The following is a 17,707-nucleotide window of genomic DNA, read 5'->3' as shown; positions in this document are numbered from 1 at the left end:
AGAGAGAGAGTTTACCTTCTTCATTGCCAATTTGGATACCTTTTATTTCTCTTTGTTGTCTGATTGCTGTTGCTAGGACTTCTATTACTATGTTGAACAAGAGTGGTGAGAGTGGGCATCCTTGTCGTGTTCCTGATCTCAACGGGAAGGCTGTGAGCTTTTTCCATTGAGGATGATATTTGCTGTGGGTCTTTCATAGATAGATTTTATGAAGTTCAGGAATATTCCCTCTATCCCTATACTTTGAAGCGTTTTAATCAGGAATGGATGCTGGATTTTGTCGAATGCTTTTTCTGCACCAATTGAGAGGACCATGTGGTTCTTCTCTCTTCTCTTATTGATTTGTTCTATCACATTGATTGATTTGCGAATGTTGAACCATCGTTGTAACCCAGGGATGAATCCCACCTGGTCATGGTGGATAATCTTTTTAATGTGCTGTTGGATCCTGTTTGCTAGGATCTTGTTGAGAATCTTAGCATCCATATTCATCAGTGATATTGGTCTGAAATTCTCCTTTTTGGTGGGGTCTTTGCCTGGTTTGGGGATCAGGGTAATGCTGGCTTCATAAAAAGAATCTGGAAGTTTTCCTTCTGCTTCAATTTTTTGAAACAGCTTCAGGAGAATAGGTGTTATTTCTTCTTTCAAAGTTTGGTAGAATTCCCCAGGGAATCCATCAGGTCCCAGGCTCTTGTTTTTTTGGGAGGTTTTGATCACTGCTTCAATCTCGTTACTAGATATCAGTCTATTCAGGTGTCAATTTCTTCCTGGTTCAATTTTGGGAGTTTATAGTTTTCCAGGAATACATCTATTTCATCTAGGTTGCTTAACTTATTGGCATATAACTGTTGATAATAACTTCTGATGATTGTTTCTATTTCCTTGGTGTTAGTTGTGATCTCTCCCTTTTCATTCATAATTTTATTAATTTGAGCCTTCTCTCTTTTCTTTTGGATTAGTGTGGCCAGTGGTTTATTGATCTTATTGATTCTTTCAAATACCTCACTCATCTAGCAAGAAATTTCAGAATGCAGAAGCCAACAACAAAGTGGGATTCAGAATCCCATGCTTTTCTGTTTTGTAACACAGAAGAGTAGAAAGACTTAGAGCCAAGAGATGGGAATTTTAATAGCAGGCCCACACATAATGAGGGAAGAAAACAGATCCTAGGGAAACACCATTAGCAAAAGTCTCCTCTTGAACTCTGTAACTGACAAATCCAAGCCACAAGCGATCAAGATGAACAAGTTTAGTGACTTAATAACTAATGTTTTCTCAAGGATAATGTGTTAGATTGGTAATTCTCTGGCTTACAAAATGAATGGTTTAGTCATCTTGGGGAAGTTTGTTGTAATGGGAAGTTCCTTATTTTCTTATAATTAAAAAGCTAATCTATCATTTTTTTAATCATAGGTCTTGATTTTCCTCACTACGCCACAACCCTCATAGATAGTATCTTAGTGATGCTGCCTAGTTACAACTTTGCAATGTGTATCAGCAAATTCTTTGATGACTATGAGATGAAAAATCTGTGTGCCAGGCAAATTCCAAGTATACTTGCGAAGTGCAATAAAACGTGTGAGTATCTCAGGCTCCGTGGGTCCTTAAAAGTAATCTATTCCTTTCCAGGTGTTCATATTTAACATTATTGTGGAAGATAAACCTGTCCTTCCTCCAGTGGAGATAGTCAGGCTTGCTGTTTTGAGTGCTTTTCTGTACCAAAGTTTTTCTGTACCAAAATTATTGTCATAGACTGTGGGGATAAAGAGAAACCTCAAAATAAAATCTAAGATAAATTTCATGAAGTCACCACCAAATTTAGAATGAGTTACTCCTAGTAACTCACATACTATGTGAAAATAGCTTTACATACATTATTTTTTTTAAGATTTTATTTATTTATTTGTCAGAGAGAGAGTACACACAAGCAGGCAGAGAGGCAGGCAGAGGCAGCGAGAGAAGCAGGCTCCCTGCTGAGCAAGGAGCCTGATATGGGACTTGATCCCAGGACGCTGGGATCATGACCTGAGCCGAAGGCAGCAGCTTAACCAACTGAGCCACCCAGGCGTCCCGTACATACATTATTTTAAGCTCTCAGAATACCCTACAAGTTAGCCATTATTATCTCAGTTTTATAAATGAGGAAACTGAACTTGTTACTAAACTGAATATTAAATGAGTTCTCTGGGCCATTTACCTGTGTCACACAGGTAAAGAAAGGTAAATTCACAGCCATATCAAAATCAGGAAAAAATACATTCTACTAAATTATCTAATTTCATATTTTAAATTGATTTTTAAAATTGAGAAATAGCAAGTATATTTACTCTGAATGTGTGTGTATGTATGTGTGTGTGATTCATTCTGAAACCAAATAATTTATATGTTGCCACAGAAAGAAAAATGTAATCATATTTGCCTAAATAAGAAGTATCAAATGGATTATATTTTCAGGGTGTCTGGGTGGCTCAGTCAGTTAAGCATCTGCTTTTGGCTCAGGTCATGATCCCAGGGTCCTGGGATTGAGCCCCACATTGGGCTCCCTGCTCAGCGAGGAGTCTGCTTCTCCCACTTCCCCCTGGTCATGCTCTTTTTCTATCTCTCTCTCAAATAAAAAATAAAATCTTAAAAAAAAAAAACCCAAATGTATTATATTTTCTTACAATCTCTGAATAAGAAAAACTATATCACATTTTAGTTTATATCATATTTTGACCATAAATTCCTCTCTCTGATTTTTAAGAATAACTCTGTTCATTTATTATTTATATACCACAGTCACCAGTTTTAATTAATTTATTTTACTTATTATTTTTAAGAATCTTATAAGGCTGTACAACAATTACCACAAACCAATGTTAGAATATTTCCATATCTGAAAAAAGTCCCTCAGGCCTGTTTACAGTTAATTTTCATTACCACATACAGTCCAGATATCCTCTGCCTCTATAGGTTTAATATTTCTGGATATTTCATATAAATAGAATCAGTTGTATGTATAAGTACAAGTGCATGTATCCCTTTGAATCAGTATTTTTGTATCCTTGGTTAAATACCTAGTAGTGCAATTGCATTCTATGTAAACTAAATTTAAATTTAAAGAAAAACTTGGGAGGAAAAATCATTCACCACAATCAAATGGGATTTATTCCTGGTTTGCAAGGGAGGTTCAATATTTGTAAATCAATCAACGTGATACACCATGTTAATAAAAGAAAGGATAAGAATGTTATGATCATTTCCCTGGATGCAGAAATGGCATCTGACAAAATACAACATCGATTTTTGATAAAAACCCTTAACAAAGTAGGATTACACAGAACATAGCTCAACATAATAAAGGCCATATATGGAAAACCCACACCTAATATCATCCTCAATAGGGAAAAACTGAGAACTTTTCCTCTATGGTCAGGAAGAAGACAAGGATTCCACTCTTTTTTTTCTTCCAAGATTTTACTTCAAGTTGGTTAACATATATAGTGTTGGTTTCAGGAGTAGAATTTAGTGATTCATCACTTACATATAATACCCAGTGCTCATCACAACACGTGCCTTCCTTAATGACCATCATTTAGTTCATGCTTCTACCCACCTTTCCTCCAGCAACTCTGTTTGTTCTCTAATTAAGAGTCTCTTATTGTTTGCCTTCCTCTCTGTTTTTCTTATTTTATTTTTCTTTCCCTTCCCTTATATTCATGTTTTGTTTCTTACACTCCACATATGAGTGAAACCATGTGGTGTTTGTCTTTCTCTGACTGGCTTATTTCATTTAGCCTAATACACTCTAGTTCCATGCATATTATTGCAAATGACAAGCTTTCATTCTTTATGATAGCTGAGTAATATTCCATTTTATAGATAGACCACATCGTGTGTGTGTGTGTGTGTGTGTTTAAGAGACTCACTGTAGATTTATTTATTGTGTTATGTTAGTCACCATGCAACACATCATTAGTTTTTGATGTAGTGTTCCAAGATTCATTTTTAACATATAACACCCAGTGCTCCACGCAATACGTGATAAATGGGATTGAGATATACCACATCTTCTGTATCCATTCATCAGTTGGATGTTTAAGCTCTTTCCGTAGTTTGACTATTGTTGATAATGCTGCTATAAACATTTGATTGCATGTGCCCCTTTGCATCCGTTTTTTGTAAAGGATGTCCACTCTTAGTCAACATAGTACTGGAAGTCCCAGCCACAGCAATCCGACAACAAATAGAAATAAAAGGCATCCAAACTGGCAAGGAAGAAGTAAAACTTTCACTATTTGCAGATGACATGATATTGTATATAGAAACTCCAAAAGACTACTGTGCCCCTTTGCATCTGTTTTTTATAAAGGATGTCCACTCTTAGTCAACATAGTTCTGGAAGTCCTAGTCACACCAATCAGACAAGAAATAGGAATAAAAGGCATCCAAACTGGCAAGGAAGAAGTGAAGTTTTCACTATTTGCAGATGACATGATATTATACATAGAAACTCTAAAAGACCACTGAAAAACGACATGAATTCAGAAAAGTTGTGGGATACAAAATCAATGTACAGAAATCTTTTGCATATATAGACCAATAACGAAGCAACAGAAAGAGAAATTAAGGAATCAGTTCCATTTATAATTGCACAAGAAACAATAAGATGCCTAGGAATAAACCCAATCAAAGAGGTGAAAGGCTTGTACTCTGAAATCTATAAAACACTGATGAAAGAAATTGAAGATGACAGAAAGAAATGGAAAGACATTCCATACTCAAGGACTAGAAGAACAAATACTGTTTAAATGTCCATACTACCCAAAGCAATCTCCACATTTAACACAGCCCCTATCAAAATACCACCAGCACTTTTCACAAAACTAGAACAAATAATCCTAAAATTTGTATGGAGCCACAAAAGTTCCCAAATAGCCAAAACAACCTTGACATTGTTTTCTTAATTTTATTTTCTGCTACTCACTGCTCGTATATGGAAATCCAAATGATTTTTCGTATATACTTAAAATACTATGACTTTTTGGTCTTATATCCTATGCAATGAATTGACTTGTTTATTAGTTTTAATAGTTTCTTGTTGATTCCTTAAGATTTTTCCCATATGGAGGGTTATGTTGTTTGTGAATACCCTTACTTCTTCCTTCCAAAATTAAGGTTTATTTTTTCTTTCTTTTTTTTATTATTTATGTTAGTTAGCATACAGTACATCATTATTTCTTGATGAAGTGTTCCATGATTCACTATTTGCATATAGTGCTCATTACAACCTGTGTCCTCCTTAATACCCATCACCATTCTACCCTATCCCTCTCCCCTCTGAAACCCTCAGATTGTTTCCCGGAGTCCATAGCCTCTCATGGTTCATCTCCCCCTCTGATTTCCACCCCTTCATTTTTCCTATCCTTCCCCTAGTGTCCTCTGTGCTATTCCTCATGTTCTGCATATGAGTGAAACCATATAATTGTCTTTCTCTGCTTGACTTATTTCACTTACCTTAATCCCCTCCAGTTCCACCCATATCTATGTAAATGGTGGATATTCATCCTTTCTGATGGCTGAGCAGTATTCCATTGTATATATGTACCCATCTTCTTTATCCATTTATCTGCTGAAAGGCATCTTGGCTCCTTCCACAGTTTGGCTATTGTGGACATTGCTGCTATGAACATTGGGATGCATGTGCCCCTTCTTTTCACTACATCTGTAACTATGGGGTAAATACCCAGTAGTGCAATTGCTGGGTCATAGGATAGCTCTATTTTTAAATTTATGAGGAACCTCCATACTGTTTTCCAAAGTGGCTGTACCAACCTGCACTCCCACCAACAGTGTAAAGGGGGTTCTCCTTTCTCCACTTCCTCTCCAACATTTGTTGTTTCCTGTTTTGTTAATTTTTGCCATTCTAACTGGTGCAAAGTGGTATCTTATTGTGGTTTTGATTTTAATTTCCCTGATGGATAATGATGGTGAACATTTTTTCATTTGTCTGTTAGTCATTTGTCTGTTTTCTTTGGAGAAGTGTCTGTTCATGTTGTCTGCCCATTTTTTGGCTGGATTGTTTGGTTTTCGGGTGTTGAGTTTGAGAAGTTCTTCATAGATATTGGATACCAGCCCATTTGCAAATATCTTCTCCTATTCTGTGGGTTGCCTCTCAATTTTGTTGACTGTTTCCTTTGATGTGCAGAAGCTTTTTATCTTGATGAGGTCCCAAAAGATCATTTTTGCTTTTGTTTTCCTTGCCTTTGGAGACAGGTCTTGAGAGAAGTTGCTTGCCTGATGTTGAAGACATGTTCTCCTCTAGGATTTTGTTAGATTCCTGTCTCACACTGAGGTCTTTCACCCAGTTTGAGTTTACCTTTGTGTGTGGTGTAAGAGAATGGTCCAACTTCATTCTTCTGTATATAACTGTCTAATTTTCCCAGCACCATTTACTGAAGAGACTGTCTTTTTACATTGGATATATTTTCCTGATTTGTTGAAAATTAGTTGACCATAGAGTTGAGGGCCCTTTCTGGAGACTCTATTCTGTTCCATTGAACTATGTGTCTGTTTTTGTGCTAATACCATGCTGTCTTGGTGATCACAGCTTTGTAATATAGCATGAAGTCAGGCAACATGATGTCCCCAGGTTTGTTTCTCTTTTTCAACATTTCCTTGGACATTCAGGGTCTTTTCTATATTTTATTTTACTGACTAGAACTTCCAGTACAGTGTTGAATAGAGGTGATGGAAATAAACATCCTTGCCTTGTTCCTCTTAAGAGGAAAGCAATCCAGTCATTCATCATTAAGTATGATTTTTAGCTGTAGGTTTTTCATAAATTCTCTTTATAAGTTTGAGAAGATCCATTCTATTCCTAGTTTATTAAGAGTTTTTGCCTTTAGTGACGTCAAGTACTTTTTCTGTGTCTTTGAGATCATATGGGGGTTTGGTGTTTTATTATTTTAATATAATGTCTTAAGTTAATTGATTTTTCTGATGTTAAACCATATTGTTTAAGAGGACTCTGGTGTTAATTTTATTTTGTTTCCTTTTGGAGATAGCCTCTGAAAACTTCTATCTTCAGAAAATCATTATCTTTGATGTTGTGAAATTGTATCATGAACTGTCCAGGAATCGATTTTCCCCCTTAATTTTGTTTAGCATTTGATGGCAATTTCAACCCAAAGGCTCTAGTCCTCATTAAGTGTTAGGAGACAATCTATAATTTCACTTATCACTTTTCCTCCATCCCTTCTGTTTTCTCTTTCTTGAACTCTTACTATTTGCTGTACCTTGTATTCTAATACCGAGGAAGACAGGTCTCAGGTTTCACAAGGCTTTTATTGCAAGGGTTGGGACAGGTGGGAAAAAATTAAAAGGTTAGTAAATAAAAGCAGTGTTTGCATGTAGAAATAAAACAACAAGAGGGATAAATGAGGTAATTGGATAGAGTAACACAGGCACCGGGGTGGCTCAGTCAGTTAAGTGTCTGCCTTCAGCTCAGGTCAAAATCCCCAGGATCCTAGGATTGAGCCCTGTGTCAAGCTCCCTGCTCAGTGGGGAATCTGCCTCTCCCTCTACCTCTTCCCATCCCCCTGCTTTCCCCCTTCCTCATGCTCACTCTCTCTCCCCAAAATATAAAATCTTTCTTAAAGAGTAATTTAGGCTACTCCAGATAGAACATTTATAGAGGACATCTCTGCAGAGTGGTATTGGATCTGATGACTAAAAGAATGAGATTGAACTAGCCAGTGAAGAGCTGGAGGAATGATATTCCAGACTGATGGAAGAGCAAGAAAAATTGCTTCAAATTAGGGAAGGACCATATGTGTTTAAAGAACAGAATGGAGGCTTGTATGGCTGGTATAAGGTAGAAATAAAGCTGTACAACACCTTTATTAAATACCCTAAATACTGTTTCACAAGACCACAACAGAAATGTTTCATTTAGAGCTTCTCTGGGATCGCTTCTCGGCCTTTTGGCTAAGATCAAGTGTAGAGCTTCTCTGGGATTTTGTCTCTTAGAGCCCAATTTTTTTTCTTCTGTGGTTTATGCATGACTACCCACCGAGACATCTTTCCCTCTTACAAAAAGTCAACAAAATTTCAAGTTATCTGTTTCCCATTATTTCCCCCACTTCTATTCTCCATGTTTTTATAGATTTATACATTTCTGTATATCTTTAATGACATTTGAAAGATTTTAGGGAAGGAAAGAAGCAAATGTGTGTGCTCAACTGACCATTTGAATGTGGGAAATCTGAAATTTTTCAGGTAACATAGTAATTATTTGATTTTTGATATAGCTAAGCTTATGAAGCTGTCTAAATTTATCATATTTTTCTTGGGAGAGTTTTACCAACTTCTTCAGTTATTGGTCTATTCTTTCTATTGTTCAATTCATGTGAGTATGACAATTTATATTTTTCTTTTAAGAAATTATTTATTCTGAACTCATGACTAATGGCCAATTAATCTCTGACAAAGCAGGAAAGAATATTCAATGGGACAAAGACTTTTCAACAAATGGTACTGGGAAAACTGGACAGCAACATGCAAAAGAAACCTGAGGGTTTTGAAGGGGTGGGGGGTGGGAGGTTGGGGGAACCAGATGGTGGGTATTAGGGAGGGCACGGATTGCATGGAGCACTGGGTGTCGTGAAAAAACAATGAATACTGTTACGCTGAAAAGAAATTAAAAACAAAAAGATTCTATAAATTAAAAAAAAAAAAAAGAATGAAACCTGGCCACTTTCTTACACCAGATGCAAAGATAAACTCAAAATGGATTAAAGACCAAAATGTGAGACTTGAAATCATAAAAATCTGATGAGAGAATACAGGCAGTAATCTGTTTGACACCAGCCATAGGAGCCTCCTTCTAGATTTGTCTCCTAAGGCAAGGGAAACAAAAGGAAACATAAACTATTAGGACTTCATTAAAGTAAAAAGCTTCTGCGCAGGGGTGCTTGGGTGGCTACATCAGTTAAGCATCCAACTTTTGATCTCAGCTCAGATCCTGATCTCAGGGTCATAAGTTCAAGCACTTGATTTAAGCCTACTTTAAAAAAAAAGAAAAAAAGAAAAAGAAAACTTCTGCACAGTGAAGGAAACAATCAATAAAACTAAAAGGCAAACTATGGAGTGGGAGAAGATATTTGCAAATGACAAACCAGATAAAGGGTTAGTATTTTAAATACACAAAGAACTTATAAAACTCAACACTTGAAAAAAGAATGAACCAATTAAAAATGCACAGAAAACATGAATAGACATTTTTCCAAAGAGGACATCAGGGGGCCAAAAGATATGAAAAGATACTGAATATCACTAATGCAAATCAAAACCACAGTGAGCTATCACCTCACACCTGTCAGAATGGCTAAAATCAACCACACAAGAATCAACAAGTGTTGGTGAGGATGTGGAGATAGGGGAACCCTCTTACACTGTTGGTGGGAATCCAAACTGCTGAAGCCACTCTCAAGAACAGTATAGAGGTTCCTCAAAAAATTAAATAGACCTACCCTATCATCCAGCAAAGGCATTACTAGGTATTTACCCAAAGAATACAAAAATACTGATTTGATGGGATACATGCACTCCAATATTTATAGCAGCATTATCTACAATAGCCAAACTATGTAAAGAGCCCAAATGTCCGTTGACTGATGAATGGATAAAGAAGATATGGTGTATATATATATATGGCTATGTGAAACCTTGCCATTTGCAGTGACATAGATGGAGCTAAAGAGTAGTATGCTAAGCAAAATAATTTCAGCCAGAGAAAGGCAAATGCCACATGATTTCATACATATGTGGAATTTAAGAAACAAAACAAAAGAGTATGGGGGCAGGGGGAAGAGAGGCAGAGACAAACCAAGAAGCAGAGTATTAACTATAAAGAACAAAGTGATGGTTATCAGAGGGAAAGTGATGGAGGAATGGGTAATGTAGGTGAGGGAGATTAAGGAGTGCACTTGTGATAAGCACCAGGTATTGTATGGAAGTGTTGAATCACTATATTGTAGACCTGAAACTAATATTATACTGTATGATAGCTAACTGCAATTTTTAAAAAACTATATTTTCTTTTTTAAAATTTGCTATAAAAGATGAGTTTTGAAAAAAATTATTCTGATTTCCAGTCACTGACATAAAATTGAATATAGTTATTTTATTCTCTTCTGCAAGTCCTATCTACTTTCCCCTTCCTAATATAGTATACTTGGGGGGAGGGGTTCCCATATATTTTATTACACTTGCTCACCAAAGGCTTACATAAATATACATCATTTTCAGGAATCAGCCTTTATTTTTATTCTCCCTTTTTAACTCTTTTTAATTTCTATTTTGTTAATTGCAACATTTTAAATTTTCTTGTCCTCTTTCAAATTTCTAAGTGATTATTTACCTCTCCTTCTTTTTAGAATAAAGTCTTAACAAAGGTATATATCTAATCAGGTTCTTTATATGTAATTTAATATTATAGTTTAAAATTAGGTTTTGAAAAATTTCTATTTTGTTCATTTCAGATATTCTTTGTATAATTTGCTTCTGTCTTTGCTTTACTTAGTGTTACTGCATATGGTCACAGTATTTAGCAATTATACTATAAAACTATATCACAAAATGAAAAAACAACCCAGAAAATGGGAGAAAATGTTTGCAAACCATATATCATGTAACAGGTTAATATTCAAAATAGATAGGGAATGTGGTCAACTTAATAACAAAAATGATCCAGTTTAAAAATGGAGAGACACATAAGGGAAGGGAGGGAAAACTGAATGGGAAAATTCAGAGAGGGAAACAAACCATGAAAGACTCTGGACTCTGGGAAACAAACTGAGGGCTGCAGAAGGGAGGGGGTGGGGGATGGGATGACTGGGTAATGGGTATTAAGGAAGGCATATATTGTGATGAGCCCTGGGTGTTGTGCACAACTAATGAATCTTTGAACACTACATCGAAAACTAATGATGTACTAGTATATGTTGGCTAATTGAACATAATTTAAAAAATAAAAAAAAATGGGTAGAAGAACTAAATAGACATCTTTGTAAAAAGGACATCAAAATGGCCAACAGGCACATGAGTAGATAGATACTCAACATCAATAGTCATCAACGAAATGCAAATCAAAATCACAATGAGCTATCACTTCCTATTAGATATCTAAACCTATTAGAATACCTATCTAGATATCTAGTACCTATTAGAATGGCTGATATCAAGAAGACAGTAGATGATATGTGCTGACAAGGATGTGGTGAAAAGGGAATTTTATACATTGTTGGTGGAAATTTAAATTACCCCAACCACTATGGAAAACAATATGGAGTTTCCTCGAAAAGCTAGAAAATAGATCTACCACATGATCCAGCAATTCCTATTCTAGGTAGATGCCCAAAGGAAATGAAAACAGGCTTTTGACAAGATATATCCACTCCCATGCATATATCACAGCATTATTCACAATAGCCAAAATATGGAAACAACCCAAATGCCCACCAGTGGATGAATGGGTGGAAAAACAATATGGTACATAAAAACAGTGGAATGTTATTCAGCCATGGAAACAGAAGATGCTCTTCCATTTGAGACAACATGGGTGAAACAAGCAAATTATGCTAAACAAGATTAGTCAGACTGAAACAAGTACTGTATGGTATCACTTATATCTAGAATCTAAGAAACTTAAACCTGTAAAACACAGGGTAAATTTTTGGTTAACTGGGAGTGGAGGACAGTTGTTAAGAGTGATGGTGCTTAAAGTTACAAACTTATAATGAGTACTAAATAAGCCGTAGAGCTCTAATGCACAATATAATAAATATAGATAATAATATTGTACTATAATTATGTAATGTAGTCAATGTTACTACATTGGCAATCACATTCCAATACATAAATTTTTTGAAGTAGCATGCTATAACACCTTAAACTTACACAATGTTAAATGTCAAATATATTCAATAAGAAATGCATAGTAGGACATCACTTCTTGCCCACGTGGATGGCCATAATCAAAAAATGAAACATATCAAAGGTTTGGTGAGAATGTGGAGAAATTCTTACTCTCATGTATTGCTGGTATGAATGTAAAATGTTGCAGCTGCTGTGGAAAACAGTTTGGTGGTCCCTCAGAAAGTTAAACATAGAATTACCATATGACCTAACAATTCCACCCCTGAATATATATCCAAAAGAACTGAAAAGAAGTATTTAAACAAGAACTTGTACACAAATACTCAGAGCAGCATTATTCGTAATGGTTTTTTCCCAGAAAAATTGGAAGCAGTCCAGATGTTCATGCTCTGATAAGTGGATAACAAAATGTGGTATATCCATACAATGGAGTAATACTCAACAATAAAGAGAAATGAATTACAGGCAGGTGTTACAACATGGGTGAGCCTTCAAAACATTATGCTAAGTGGAAAGAGCCAGATACAAAAGGTCACTTACTCTATGATTCCATTTATGTTTAATGTTCGAAATAGGCAAATCCATAGAGACAGATTAGTGGTTACCAGTGGTTAGGGGGAGGGGGTTAATAATGACTGTTTCATAGATACTGGGTTTTCTTTCGGGGTAATGAAAATGTTATGGATCTAGGTAGTGGCAATTGCTACACAATATTGTGAATATATTAAGTGCCATTGAATAATACACTTTAAAAAGGTAAGTTTTATGTGTATTTTGTTACAATAAAACAAATTGCATTTCTGCATATTGGCACAAATCAGAAAACACAATTCTGATAAAAAGAATAATTTATCTCACATCTCAGAGATGTCTGCTATTTGAACGCGTAGAACTTAGCTGTTTGTATTAGCTAATTTTCTCTGTAGTAAGGCCAAAAACTATAAGCTATTGTCCATTTACATTTCAACTATTTGTTGTTTCCTTCCTTATGATTATTGCCATCATATTCTTTTTTTACTTAAAATTTTTACCTATTTATAGAATAAAGGTTTTTCTCACCTTAAAGGACTTTAATTGTTTGGCATGACCTAGATATGCCACAAATGCCTTTATTTTGTTTGCTTTCTTTAATTACTAAGCATTGTGTTCATGGAGGCTCAGCCTTTAAAATTCATTGAGTATGTGGTTATGTTGTCCTGGTAAAAACTAGAGGAAAAAAATCACTGGCAGAAGAACTTTTATAAAAACCATAAATATCCAGAAAGATAAATTAATAAAATATTAAGATAATTATTTCCTATATTCTGTACTTCCTTAAATCTAATTTAAAATTCATTTGACCCTAAAAAAAAAAAAAAAAAAAAAAAATTAAAAAAAAAAAATTCATTTGACCCTATATTTCTTAACTTTGGTGTCACCTTAGACTTTGTATCTGTTTTTAAAGTAAGGCTATTTGTCTTTTATCATCCTCAGCTACTGAGAAGAGTGTCTATAATTTTGGAACACATGGGATTGCAAAGTATTTGACTGCATTGTCTGTCTTGGGCTTATTTTATCTCCTTTTGCTTTTGTGTGTGGAGACTACATCCTGGAGCCTGCAAAACTTTATCTCTCATAAAATTTTATCTAATGTCCACAACCTATTCACAAAAGGCATGAAGGTAAGTAACTAATGTAGACTTTAGATACAATTCAAAGAAAGCTCATTATTAGGCCAAAACGTATGAATCTACATATTCTTATCTCTATTACTTGATAATGAAAATATCACACAGTTATGTCAAGATCTAACTGGAACTAATTTGAATCATAAGCCTCATTTTAGTTGGGTTGACTATGATAGAAAGCACTGCCTTGTGCACTTACTGTCTTTGAGATGTATTTGGTTATAATTACGGAATTGATTTTTTAAAAGCTATGTAGTGGTGGGGATTAAGGATAGCATGTTTTGGGATGAGCACTGGGTGTTATAGGTAGCTAATGAATTGTTGAACACTACAACGAAAACTTGTGATGTGTGATATGATGGCTAACTGAAACACATATATATGTTCTCTCTCTAAAATAAGTAAATAAAATTTAAAAGATTCTCTCTCTCTCTCTGCCCCTCCCCTCTTTGCACACACACACTCTCTGAAAAAAAAAATACATCATTTTCATTTCACTTCATCTCTTCTCCCGCTCCATAGTCTGCCTTTTAGTTTTGTTGATTGTTTCCTTCACTGTGCAGAAGTTTATGTTTTGATGAAATTCTAATAGTTTATCTTTGCTTTTGTTTCCCTTGTCTCAGGAGACATATCTAGAAGAAAGTTACTACAGCCAATCTCAAAGAGGTTACTGCCTGTATTCTCCCCTGGGATTTTTATCCTGTCTCAAATTTAGGTCTTGAATCCATTTTGAATTTATTTATTTATTTTGTGTGTGGTATAAGAAAGTGGTCCAGTTTCACTCTTTTTTTTTTTAAAGATTTTATTTATTTATTTGACAGACAGAGATCACAAGTAGGCAGAGAGGCAGGCAGAGAGAGAGAGAGGGAAGCAGGCTCCCCGCTGAGCAGAGAGCCCGATGCGGGGCTCAATCCCAGGACCCCGAGATCATGACCTGAGCCGAAGGCAGTGGCTTAACCCACTGAACCACCCAGGCGCCCCAGTCCAGTTTCATTCTTTTGCGTATTGCTGTCCAGTTTTCTCAACACCATTTGCTGAAGAGATTGTCTTTTTCCCTGTGGACAGTCTTTCCTGCTTTGTCAGAGATTTAATTGACCATATAGTTGTGGGTTCATTTCTGGGTTTTCTATTCTGTTCCATTGACCCTCGTATCTATTTTCATGCTAGTACAATACTCTTCAGATCTCTACAGCTTTGTAGTGTAACTTGAAGTCTGGAATTATGATGCCTTCAGCTTCACTTCACTTTTACAAGGCTGCTTTGGCTATTCAGGGTCTTTTGTGGCTCTAAACAAATTTTAGCTCTGCAAAAAAAAAAAAAAAAAAAAAATTCTGGTAGTATTTAGATAGGTATTACATTGAATATGTAGATTGCTTTGTGTAACATGGACATTTTAACAATATCTGTTCTTCTAATCCATGAGCATGGAATGTCTTTCCAATTCTTTATGTAATTTTCAACTTCTTTCATCAATGTTTCATCGATGTTTCATCATAGTTTTCAGAGTACAGATCTTCTACTCCTTTGGTTAGATTTATTCCTAAGTATCTTTGTTTTTTGTACAATTGTAAATGAGATTGATTCCTTAATTTCTCTTTCTATTGCTTCATTATTAGTATATAGAAATACAACAGATTTCTGTATGTTGATTTTGTGTACTGAAACTTCACTGAATTCATGTATCAGTTCTAATAAATTTTTTTGGTGGAGTCTTTCTACATTGTTTTCTATATTGAGGATCATGTTGTCTGAAAATAGAGAAAGTTTGACTTCTTCCTTGCTGATTTGGATGCCTTTTATTTTGTTGTCATTGTCGTTCTTGTTGTTGTTGTTGTTGTTGTTGTCTGAATGCCATGGCTAGGACTCCCAGTACTATGTTAAATAACAGTGATGAGAGTGAATATCTCTGTCTTGTTCCTGACCATAGAGGATGATATCAGCTGTGGGTTTTTCATAGATGGTCTTTATTGTGTTGAGTTATGTTCCCTATAACCCTACTTTGTTGAGTTGTGTTTTTTTTGTATCATGAATGAATGTTGTTCTTTGTCAAATGCTTTTTTTTTTCTGCATCTTGTGAAATGATTATATGGTTCTTAGCCTAGATGCCCCTGCAATGAAGAAGTTGTTCCCTTTAGCTTGTGGGAGTACTATCTTCAGACAACCTTCACTTGTCATTATCTTTATGGATTGCTTCATCTATCAAAATTCTTATCTCCCAAGGTGACACTTCTTCCCAGATGGTGAGCATCCCATCACTTACAGATACAAGAGTAAAATGCTTGGTGTTCTCAATGCCTCTCAAGCAACTTCAAGGCTTTCCATGGAGTCAACTGAGAATATCATAGACCTGCATCACAGCTTAACTTCTTCCTCTGCCTACTCCTGATTCCTTCCTCTCCTTTACACAGGTTTTGGTCCCAAGGGAACTCTACCTGCAAGTTACTTCCAGGAGAGTTCTAAGAAAATATATAATAAGATGGGGTTTTAGGACTGATTGGTTCCCCAACTCAACTGTCAATGAGGTCCATGTTACTGGTAGCAAAGGAAACAGATGTCCTCTGACACAAAGTAGTAGTCTAGTTGTTAAATTTTTCACCAGTGCTGAATTGGGATGATATGTCAAGAGAATGCACTGATTGATGTGTATATCAGAGAATCAAGAAATATGGGGAAAATAGCACACATTAGAACAATGGAATTGTGAGACTATTGCTAAGCGCTTTGGTTTAGAAAATAAAAGGCCAGGAGTTACTAGTAGGAGACTGAAAGCCTCCTTTCTCACTTTCACTGTGAAAGTGAAAGGGCTTCCTTGATCACATATAAGGGACCCCTTATTTCCTTCAGTGGAAGTGCAAAGTGAGTACTGGGATCAATGTCCAATTTTCAGATTTGATAAGCTCCAGGAACATAAAACTCTCAATCAAGGCAGATCTGCTATGCCAAGATCACAACTCTTGATAGAAAGGAATGGGACCCTGATACATGGAATAGGGACATCTGAGTTAATGACCCCAAAATCTTAAATTCCCAGATTTCCCTAAACAATCTGAGTCTAAAGAAGTGACACACTCCTCTCTGTTAAGAATTCATTCTCCCTTTTCAGGCAAAGAAAATTTGGAGGCCTCCCCTGCAAAACAGCATGTTCTCATTCACAGCTTTCATAATCTACCAAATACTCCCTCACTAATCAGCAGAACACAAAGACATAAAATCAGTGAAGAACTGTAAGACACTATCTACCAAATAAATCTAATTGGCATTTATAGAACATAACCCATAATAAGAGTAGTACATATGGAACCATCAACCAAAATACATCAGTGACAATTTTAAAATAATAGAAACGCAGTGTTTTCTGATCATCATTAAATTTGACTATAAATGAATAACAGAAATATAATGGGAAAACCTCTATAAACATTGGGAAATTAAGCAACACACATCTCTGAACCCATTCATCAAAGAGGAAATTAGGAAATATTTTGAACTGAATGAAAATGAAAATACAACATACCAAAATTTGTGGGATGTGACTAAAGCAGTGGTTTAATAGAAATTTAAAGTATTTTTTAAAGATTTTATTTATTGATTTGACAGACAGAGATCACAAGTAGGTAGAGAGGCAGGCAGAGAGAGAGAGAGGGGAAGCAGGCTCCCTGCTGAGCAGAGAGCTCTATGCGGGGCTTGATTCCAGGACCCTGAGATCATTGAGCCAAAGGCAGAGGTTTAACCCACTGAGCCACCCAGGTGCCCCTAGAAGTTTGAAGTATTAAATGTTTATATTATTCATGGAAAAAATGTCCCATTTTATTTTATTTTTTCTTCCCTTCTCCTATGGTCATCTGTTTTGTTTCACAAATTCCACATACAAGGGAAATCATAAGGTATTTGTCTTCCTGACTGACATTTCACTTAGCATAATACCCTCTAGTTCCATTCACGTCGTTGCAAATGGCAAGATTTCATGTTTTGATGGCTGCATAGTATTCCATTACATATATATCACATCTTCTTTAAATATATATATACACACACACACACACACATACACACATACATATAAAGAATGCTGCCACCAGCAGTGGGAGCTCATATGTATACATATCATATGTATGATATGT

The 17,707-nt window shown here is 35.6% G+C and overlaps 1 protein-coding gene across 1 annotated transcript in view; it reads left to right on the top strand.

Annotated features, from left to right (window-relative positions):
• The window catches only part of LOC308359753 (phospholipid-transporting ATPase ABCA3-like), a gene marked incomplete at both ends in the record, with an annotated part of 158,763 nt that overhangs the window by 118,319 nt on the left and 22,737 nt on the right, over positions 1–17,707 (top strand). Inside the window, 2 exons of the mRNA XM_080831045.1 lie at positions 1,414–1,578; positions 13,393–13,580. Of these exons, the coding sequence (XP_080687171.1) occupies positions 1,414–1,578; positions 13,393–13,580 (353 nt within the window). The remainder of the gene's footprint in view (positions 1–1,413; positions 1,579–13,392; positions 13,581–17,707) is intronic.

Source organism: Martes martes (assembly GCF_963455335.1).
Source record: "Martes martes genome assembly, chromosome: 18".
In the NCBI taxonomy this organism is placed as follows: domain Eukaryota; kingdom Metazoa; phylum Chordata; class Mammalia; order Carnivora; family Mustelidae; genus Martes; species Martes martes.
This window is presented reverse-complemented; position numbering and strand designations above follow the sequence as displayed.